The 10,012-nt window shown below is 34.7% G+C and overlaps 2 protein-coding genes across 4 annotated transcripts; both read left to right on the top strand.

Annotated features, from left to right (window-relative positions):
* The first annotated feature begins 655 nt into the window (after positions 1-655).
* LOC141401280 (vacuolar ATPase assembly integral membrane protein VMA21 homolog) lies at positions 656-1,309 on the top strand. Its single transcript, XM_073981377.1, has 2 exons — positions 656-814; positions 894-1,309. The coding sequence occupies exons 1-2, from the start codon at positions 731-733 to the stop codon at positions 1,131-1,133; spliced, it is 324 nt and encodes a 107-aa protein (XP_073837478.1). The 5' UTR covers positions 656-730; the 3' UTR covers positions 1,134-1,309.
* A 163-nt stretch (positions 1,310-1,472) lies between these two features.
* Positions 1,473-9,517, top strand: isoQC (iso Glutaminyl cyclase). 3 transcript variants are annotated; one of them, XM_073981373.1, is made up of 3 exons: positions 1,473-1,745; positions 8,125-9,096; positions 9,168-9,517. In XM_073981373.1, the coding sequence occupies exons 1-2, from the start codon at positions 1,590-1,592 to the stop codon at positions 9,091-9,093; spliced, it is 1,125 nt and encodes a 374-aa protein (XP_073837474.1). In that variant the 5' UTR covers positions 1,473-1,589; the 3' UTR covers positions 9,094-9,096; positions 9,168-9,517. The 3 variants fall into 3 exon arrangements, with proteins under 3 accessions (XP_073837474.1, XP_073837475.1, XP_073837477.1); XM_073981376.1 differs by lacking the exon at positions 1,473-1,745 and adding an exon at positions 7,504-8,056; XM_073981374.1 differs by lacking the exon at positions 1,473-1,745 and adding an exon at positions 7,469-8,056 and having other exon boundaries at positions 8,125-9,517.
* The last annotated feature ends 495 nt before the right edge of the window (positions 9,518-10,012 follow it).

Here is a 10,012-nt window from a genome sequence, read left to right as displayed (position 1 = left end):
ACATTGCATGATGTTCCACCTTTGGTCCAATTTTCCTTTATTTGCTTAAGTAACCACTTTCTTTCACATAGATTTTAAGGTTATGTTTACCAAGGGTGCCACCGTGGTGCAATGGTATGAACACCCGCCTTGCACACATAAGGTCGTGGGTTCGATTCCCCGGCCAGGCAACATCAAAACACTTTTCAACGGTGGCAATACCCCTCAGTATGTTCGCGACATTTCCTGAGTATTTAAGCTATGTAAAACTTCTCTACAAAAGTGGCGTCTTAGACACGCCGTTCGGACTCGGCGGATAAACTGTAGGTCCCATATTATTGAGCTAATATGAATCGGGGTGCACTCATTGATATGAGAGAAGTCTCCCTTGTCCCGTATGGGATGTTGTGGAACAATGTTTTGTTTACCAAGAAAAACATATTTATGGCATCATGATGTAAACAAATGCTTGCTTTATTTTAAGAAATCTATTTAAACAATTAAAAGCATTAATGATTTCTGCTTAAAAAGTTTAAAAATGCAATCACTTTGGCCTTGCTTCAAAATGTCTACGATACTTGCCTACGTACATTACGTGACCGACTAATTTTTCTCTCACCACTAAAATACAACACTGTGCTCATGTGACACATTGCACTTGCCGGAATGTAATGTCATATTTTTTGACAACAATCAAGCAAAGCAAATAATTGGGGACGATTTTTACATTTTTCACTTAAAAATCCAAATAATGGCAAATAAAAATAAGTTAAATAGCTCTGGAGGAGATGTTGCTGCAAGCAAAGCACAAAAACTTAAGAAACAGAGGTCTGATGTAAGTTGAACAACAAAAAATTTCTCAGGCATTGATTTCCAAAACATCCTCACTCACTTTCATTTCGTTTTCTTTGCAGGATGCTAAAGATTATAGCTCCTTTAAAATTGTTTTCTTCTATTGTTCGCTGATTGTTTTCCTGCCTGTTGTCACCTTCTTTTGCCTAAAAGCTGTGGTACTGGATCGGTTCTTCACTCTGACAGATTTGAACACAAATATATATTCGGCAGTGGGAGCGGTTTTGTCTTTGCATTTAGCTCTTGGACTGTATATATATCGGGCCTATTTCGGCGGTAAAGACTCTACAAAGACGGATTAAGCTAGAAAAGTGTAAACAAACGATGGTGAAAAAATGAACTGCGGACTGCAATTAGAAAGTATTGTAATAAATACAATAATTCCCTTTTTATAATAATTCCTTCTTTATAAGATAATATTTTTTTTTTGTTATTGTTCTCTCTACGGAAATAAATAGTGTTTATTTTTTAACAAAAACAAAACACGAAATGTTTAGCAACAATTTAAGATGTAAAGGTCAACAACAACTAATCTTCTTGTAAACATTTTGAAACTGAAAATGTTTACAAGCGTAGCTGGTTTTTTTGACTTGCGTAATTGAACATTAATAAATTGCCACCTCTCCACACCACACACATTGAAAAATATCGGACAAACCTGTCACAGTAATAATTGTTCTTTGGAGAGGGTAGTGTGTTACACATCGCATTAAACTATTTAAAACTTTTTGGATAGTTTTATTTCTAACGAGAAGAGAATGCGTTTAATTAAGAACTTACGCCAAAATTACAAAACCTATGGACAACTCTTGGAACAAGTTCGTGAAAATTGTAACAGCTTTTTACAAGATTTGTTACCAACGAAGAAGAAATTCATTTATAATCTGGGAGCAGCTTTTGAAGTTGAAGATTTGGTAAGCATTTGTTTTCATTTTTCACTATTTTTTTATTTTTTGGTGTTGTTATTGTTGTTTTTTAAAAAGAGGTTGATTCAATCAACTTGATTGGGGGTGGTTTGTTTTCATTGATAACTTGCTCTCTTCCCCACCCCCCACCACTATTACGAACAATAAAAAACACATGGCCTTATTACAACTCTGTGCTGTTTCTAGTGAAAATTCTTAAGGGTGATTTACACAAAACTATTTTTTGTTTAAAACACGAAGAACTGTTAAATAAATGAATGGTCTGTTCCAGTACTGCACATTTCTACACATTTTTACTATTTTTTCGATAACATAAAGGAAAAATCGGTTATCGGAGTAAAATTGTGTTGTACTGGAACAAACCAGATGATTGACAAAAACTATGGTTTAGATCATGGTAGAACAAGAAAAGGTAGCAGCAATACCCAGCTGACTGAACTGGGCTGTAGTGTTAGTGTCAAATTCCATACGACATTTTATATATTTATTTCTATGTTCGATGTATAATAGGGATATATATTTTTTGAAGAAAAAAATTATTCATCTGAAATAAAAACAATTTCCCATAAAGACTCCTTCATATCAATGACATGTAACCACATGTCGCACACTAAAACACCACTTATAGAGGCGGTACAATATTTGTTAATATGTGTGGTATTTTATTAAACTTGAAAATAATAAAGCCCTAATAAACATGTGCTTTTTGTTTTCAAAAACAAAAGATTGAAACAGCTTCTCTTTTTTCAATGAATTACGAGCGACCCCAAACATTTTGGCAAGAATTCTACTTCCTGCGTGATATTGTGTATTTAGTGGAATGATACGGAAACATTCAAACTGAAAATCTAATCATTCATGTTTTTCAAAATATTCAATCAAATGTGAATAAATATTAGTTTTTAAATTCCAATAATTTATAGACATTTCCTTATTTTGTTTACATTTATATTTGACACTAACGTTCCAAACAAAAACAAATTCCTTTGTGGTTGTTGTTCGAGTTGTATTTGTTGTAGTATTAACTTTACCTTGTATTTGTTCTACCATGGGTTTAGATGTTAGTTAAAATTAATCGGAAACATGATGATGATTTTTAAGCAGCCTTCCTTTCAGAATGTGTATACAGAGGCACTCTTTCTTTCAGTAAAGGGGGGTACACACGATCAGTTTTGCTCACATAATCGGTTGCTTGTCAATGTGGCCGCTCACTTTTGTCAGATCAGGTAAGCACAAAACATTTTGGTTGCTGGACGGTTTGACATTTGTCGATATTTCCGAAAAATCGACAGTCAAAACTGATCGTGTATAGCACGCTTAAGGATCTACAGAGGCGCTCTTTCTTACAGAAAGGGTCTATAGAAGCTCCCTTTCAGAAAGGGTCTAAAAAAGTACCCATTCTTTCAGAAAGGGTCTATAGAAGCACCATTTTTCAGAAATGGTTCAAAGACGCACCCTTTCTTTCAGAAATGGTTCAAAGACGCACCCTTTCGTTCAGAAAGGGTCTATAAAAGTACCCCTTCTTTCAGAAATGGTCCATTGAAGCACCCTTTCTTTCAGAAAGTGTCATTCGAAGCACCCTTTGTTTCAGAAAGTGTTCATTGAAGCACCCTTTCTTTCAAAAGGTGTCCATTGATGCACCCTCTCTTTCACGAAGGGTCTATAGAACCACATTTCTTTCCTGTAGAAAGGGTAAATAAAATCACGTACCATCTTCCCGTTCGATACTATCGATTGATATGGCGTCCTTCAAAAATTGGAAAAGGAGCCCTCCTGGGAAAGGTTTCAGTCAATATTGAAGAAATCGTCTTTATTAATAAGGGTTATATCAATAACCTTCCCTGGTTCTATTTTGAAAGGTGTTCTCATTAGCCCTGTTTCATATTCTAATAGTAAGTTTACATTTACGAAATCCACTCGAATTCAACTGTCAATACCATTGCTTACACGTCAAATTAAATACAGTTGATTTCAGACGAGTTTTCATTTGCCGTATACGCAAAGGAATTGACACTTGAAATCGAGTGGATTTCGTAATGTAAACCAAGCATAATGCTTGGTTTACATTGGGCTTCGTTTCGTGATTTCGCGCGAAATCAAGCAAAATTTATCATGATTTTGCGTACAAAAATGAAATCATCTCATTTCGTGATTTCAGCGAAATCAACATCGAAATCACAGTACACATGATATACAACCTTGCTTTTGCCTAAAAAAGTACCAAAAGTTGCAACACTTTTCACGTATGACAATAAACAAGGTAGATGTGCGAATTGCTGCAACAAAAAATGTTAGTATCAAAATTTGTAAATATTAAATTACTTTGTTACAATGCTATTTTTCATTGTGTTCCCGTACTTTTTTAATGGTAATTTTAGAAAATGGAGCGAATTGTCAAAAATTGCTTCCCCATACAAATTTCCTAAAAAGTACGGGAAAATGACGGAAATTGCAAAAACTCCAGCAGAAATGTCAAAATCAGCGCATCCGTTATAATATTAGATACCAATGAACATATGAACATGCTTGCTGCTATTTTCTACTAGGCCAAAAATTTATGGCAGAAAACAGGAGAAGAGGGTGTTATTCAGCGCTATTTTTGTTCAAAGAGAAGTGCAAGTCTTGCTAGATCTCGGTGTACGGGAACGCATTTTTAGCACTAAACGGGAAAACTACTGCAAGTACTAATATTTTGCAGGTTCTGGGCACAACATTTATCTATCAAAATTTATTATTATGTCTCAACGATAAAATCATTATTTATTTATTTATTTTGGTACTATACACAATTAATACGATATATTGATAATTTTACGATAATTTTCGAAATAAAGTTGTAAAGTTCTATATTGTCGTATATTTTTGATGTTTTGCTAAGTTTACATTTACGAAATCAACTCGATTTCATCTGTCAATTCCAAAGCTCAAACGTCAAATGAAATCTCATCCGAAATCCATTGGATTTCATTTAACGTTTAACCTATGGATTTGACAGATGAAATCGAGTGGATTTCGTAAATGTAAACATAGCATTTAATTCAATTTACAACAACTTGTTTTGAAAATTCATGTTCGATCAGCTGCGCATATACATCTACCTTGATCATTGTGATATGTTTGAAATCAACAAAAAATAAGTGTAAACACCGGGGTGTATTACAGGATTTCGTGAAATCCAGTGGATTTTGGAGCGCAAGTGTAAACTTGGCATAATAGCTCATTTAGACTAGCCATAAATCCTCGACTGGATTTAATAAATCCAGTACAAATCTCATTGCATTTAGATATACATTTTGGAGGATTTAAATGTCAGTCAGCTGATTTTTGTTCACAGCACAATTACCAAGGTAGATGCATCAGCCCATCTGATCGAATTTGAAACGTCAAAAGAATTTATTGTAAATTGAATTCGTCTCAAAAAAATACGTCAAATTACAAATTTATTGTTTAATACTGAAAATGTTAGCACATTATGCTACTAATGCTAACTAAAGAGCAAATAAAGAATTATTTTATTGCAGTTTGCACATCTAAAATAAAAAAAACGAATTATTTTATCGTTTAGACATCGTATATATTAGTCTTGGTTGAATAAAATCAACTTGGTACATCAAAACAAATTTAATTTTTACGCCTTGTTTACAAATTTTTACATTTTAAATTATTTTTAGTGTAGCAATTCACCGATGCATCTACCTTGTTTCTTGTGCCAGCTTGCAACTTTTTGTATTTTCTAGCAACATGTTGCAAAAAACAGAGTTGTATACGAGGATTTATGCCAGATTTAAAACAAATCCACTCAATAGGAGGATTTATTTTTGTATGGGAAATCTGGTAGATTTTGGCTGGATTTAGCAAATAAAACCTGATAATGGGCTAAATCCGGCTAATGGTGTCATATCTAAATGGCATATAAAACAAATCCACTCAATACGAGGATTTATTTTTGTATGGGAAATCTGGTAGATTTTGGGTGGATTTAGCAAATAAAACCTGATAATGAGCTAAATCCGGCTAATGAAGTCATATCTAAATGGGCTATAAGATTATGTACCAATATAAAGTCGGTATATGTAAACTGCTATCCCATTTTCTCTTACGAACCTCTCCACATCTTGGCCCGGCGAGTCAGGGCATTCAAAGCTATTATATATGGTTGGGAAGATGGTGGTTTTGTGTAAGCGGTCTTCTATCCTTAACGTCGTACTACCACCTTTATTATTTAAGATTTTCTTGGCAACTTCTATACATGTTCTTACCTTATCTCCGTTGTATGTGGCGAAGGTGGTATAGTTGCGATCGTTTTCCAGCATATAAATAGGCTCCTGGATTAAGACCGTGCCAACTTCTAACTTCTTGAGGGTAGGAGCCGCTTTACAGTAATTCAGCTTAATTTTTAAGGTTTTAAGGTTGCTGCTTATGATCTTCTGCTGCGTTTGTGCTAGGCGGAACCTTCTCCATCCTAGACCAAAATGCAATTTGCAGTTTTGATATTCTTCCTGAGCACCTATGAACCTGACCAAGGATTCTTCTTATGAAAGATTTTCTTTTATTAGACAAAATGAGGTCTTCTTATATAAGGGAAAGATTTCTTCTCATATAAGGCCAAGTAAAGGCATGTTTTCTTCTCATAGAAGCCCAAAGGTTTTCTCATGGTACAATAATTCTTAGGTAGGCCACAGCTAACAGCTGATTACAATTTTTTTTTTGTTATGGCTTAATCTGTCAAAACCGTGTTGACATGCAGAGTTGATATTTATTATTGATCAAAAAATTCAACTCTGTTTTGTTTTCATTTCAACATTTCGTTCTTCTTCTTCTTTGTATACTCATCCGTTATCATTCATCAAAACAATTTTGACGTTTTAAGCCATAGCGACAGGGTTGTATTTTTTTGGCGATTCTCATACCTGGCCTACCTATGAATTATTGTACCATGGGTTTTCTCTTAAAAGGCAAGGAGGTTTTCTCGTAGAAGATCAAGATTTCTTTTTGAGGGCTAGAATAACTTCAAGAACGCCAGAGAGTCAATTTCAAGACCATAATTTTCAATATGAACCCTTATTTGGCGTGCATTGATATTTATTATTTTTTTTTTTTTTCAATTTTTTATTTTATAATATTTATAAATTATTTTTTTCATTATTTTGAAGTTTAGAAGATTACTGCACACTTGATACGAAAATTCACACATTTAAATCCAGTTATATGTATACCTACTTTTGTTCAGTTCCTTTACTTTTGAAAATGGTAAAACCGGCAAAAGTAGTAAAAGTTGTAAACTGCTCCCATATGAATTGTATGGTGTCAGAAGTAAAGGAACGCTTTTCCAGTAAAAAGTGGTAAAACTTGAAGATTTTTGCACGTAAAGGAACTGAGCTTTTAATGCATGCGTCGTTTTATACAAACAGTCCTCTGTTATCATATGGTTTGTTCCTTTACTTTTGAAAATGGTAAAACCGGCAGAAGTAGTAAAAGTTGTAAATGGCTCCCATATGAATTGTTTGTGTCTGAAGTAAAGAAACGCTTTTCGAGTAAAAAGTGGTAAAACTTGAAGATTCTTGCACGTAAAGGAACAGAGCTTTTATCTCTTTATATGAGTTACAATTTTTATTTATCACAACATTTGACATTGTGCCACTGTGCCATTGCATGAGTAAAATACAACTCTGTAATGTGCCTGAGTAGAAAATGGAGAGTAACAAAAACATATGTTTTTCATAGAAAGTGCTCGCTCTCTTGCACTTGAAGTGAAGTTCGTTAATTAAGTTGTTAATTAAGTTATTAATCCACAAATTATCAACAAATATTTGTTGATATTTTACAGTCAGCTCTCGAAATGTAAAGATAAAATATATAATAATAAATTTAATAATAGCGTACTGCTCAATTGTGAATTTTTCATCCGGAAGGCAGAGCAGAATGTTTGTTTGTGAAAAGTGGTGCCTTAAATTGTTTATCGGCCAATGAAATTAATACACAACAAAAACTCCCAATCTTTTGTAAATAGTTTCTATGCGATTTGTTGGTAAGAGGTGCTCGGTGCTAATTTCCCTGCTCAATCAACGATATCTCTATGAAAACAACACCTGTTGAAATTGAAACTAGAACCAATAAAAGTTGACAGTAGCTCTTCGTAATTAGTATTTATTAGTAAGGGCAATTGATAACGTGGCAAGTAATCTCCGTGTTTTGAAATGGCTTCCCACGATTTATGGGTTATTGTCCTATATGTTTTGGTAACTGTGTCGGCAAAAGGTCCCAATAAGCAAGAAGAGTTCTTGGTGGGCATAAAGCAGGTGTGTTGTTGCTTTAGAAATCAAATGCGAAGTTATTAATTTTTGTATTCCCTTTCTTCTCTTTCCAGCAACCCTACCATGTCGAGGAATTGTCACACGAACATTTCCATCAAGTTGCCCATCTGTCGGACCTGAAACACTTGAAACATTCAGTGAAAGAAATCCTTATACCTCGTATTGTGGGCACTCCCGGCCATGAAAAGGTGCGCAAACATATTGTAAAGACATTGGAAGATCTTGAGTGGTCCGTCAAATTACACAGTTTCCATGACACGGTGCCCATTTTAGGTCATCTGCATTTTCACAATATTGTAGCCACCCTCAATCCCAACGCTGAACGTTATTTGGTCTTAGCTTGCCATTATGATAGTAAATATATGAATGGTACGGAATTTTTGGGAGCCACAGACTCTGCTGTGCCGTGTGCAATGTTATTGAATCTGGCGAAAGTTCTGCAACAACAACTGCAACAATTTCGTGATACAAAACTCAGCCTAATGCTGCTATTCTTTGATGGTGAAGAAGCCTTTAAGGAATGGGGTCCCAAAGATTCGATTTATGGTGCCCGCCACTTGGCCCGCAAATGGGAAAAGGAGGGGTTCTTACCCAAATTAGATTTATTGGTGCTATTGGACCTCCTCGGTACTCCCGATCCTAAGTTTTATAGTTTCTTTAGTAACACCGAATCATGGTATAGCCGTTTGTTAAATATTGAAGATCGTTTGGCAGATACTGGGCTAATGGAACGTTATGTTAGTAGTGGTGTTTCCCTGTCTCATGATCCTAATCGTTATTTTCAACCCAATGCCTTGAGATCATCGTTTATTGAAGATGATCACATACCTTTCTTGAGGCGCAACGTTCCTATTCTACACATTATACCGGTGCCTTTTCCCACGGTATGGCACACTCCAGATGATAATGAAACGATAATTGACTACAGTACCACCGAGAATTTGGCAAGAATAATACGTATGTTTACATTTGAATACTTAATGGGTAGTGTAAATAAGGTAGAAGAAGAATGGGTAAAATAGTGGGTAAGTTATAAAAATAAGATGTGTATTTTAAATAGCAGAGATTGGACCGTAATAAAATCTCTCGATTTTAGAAAATTTTAAAACTGCAAAACTGGGGAGCCAAGTATCTTACGATATATGGATAAAAGATATGTACTACAGTAATCGTGCCTATTACTGGCAGTAATTTCACAGCTTTCCAGGTGGTGCTACCAAACTTTAGCCACTCCTAAGTACTTATTTGTAAATAAATTTTATTTTCATTTAAAAATATACAAATTTTGCTCAAACAAAACTTTTTGTAAAATATCTTATGACGCAGTTAACTATGCCAATTATTTATAAGTAGTATTATTTAAGACTAGATAGATACAAATATAGATTTAGAAACCCTATTATTTGACTTATCCAAAATAAATTGTGCAATTTAGTAATAAAAAAACTAGTAGAAATTTGTATTTTTTTTTTTCGTAGAAGAGAAAACCTCTTCGATTTTTATGTCGACCTCTTGGCCTTCTATCGGAAGAAATCTTTCTCTTTTAGAGAATAAGACGTCCTTTTGGTCTACTAAAAGATCTTCCATAAGAAGAATACTTGATCAGGGTGTCAATAGACACTCAGGGAGAAGAATATCTAAGGACTCGCCAGGGCAAACTCCATTTCGGTCCACGGTCTGTAGCAGGAACCACTTAGCATCAATTAGATCAATCTGCATCACTGAAAAGCAGCTGCTGCCAAACTTCTTCTAGCCCTAAGGAAGTCTGGAGTTGACATAGTTTTAGTCCAGGATGACAACTATACCACCTTCGCCACCTCCAAGAGGGATTATGTAAGAAATTCTGTGGTAGTGGCCAAAAAAGAATCTTAAACTAATCTAATCTCCCTAATTTCAGATAGCATTGAAAATCGCTTAAACAAAATCGGCATCTTCTCATCC

This window comes from Musca autumnalis, unplaced genomic scaffold (assembly GCF_047663935.1).
Source record: "Musca autumnalis isolate F117 unplaced genomic scaffold, ASM4766393v1 scaffold_4, whole genome shotgun sequence".
In the NCBI taxonomy this organism is placed as follows: Eukaryota; Metazoa; Arthropoda; class Insecta; order Diptera; family Muscidae; genus Musca; species Musca autumnalis.
This window is presented reverse-complemented; position numbering and strand designations above follow the sequence as displayed.

Bases quoted from the DNA above. Each gene is read 5' to 3' on its own strand.
- LOC141401280 (XM_073981377.1), top strand. From the start codon at position 731: ATGGCAAATAAAAATAAGTTAAATAGCTCTGGAGGAGATGTTGCTGCA. The intron at 815-893 runs GTAAGTTGAACA...TTTTCTTTGCAG, and splicing joins TTAAGAAACAGAGGTCTGAT to GATGCTAAAGATTATAGCTC.
- isoQC (XM_073981373.1), top strand. From the start codon at position 1,590: ATGCGTTTAATTAAGAACTTACGCCAAAATTACAAAACCTATGGACAA. The intron at 1,746-8,124 runs GTAAGCATTTGT...TTCTCTTTCCAG, and splicing joins CTTTTGAAGTTGAAGATTTG to CAACCCTACCATGTCGAGGA.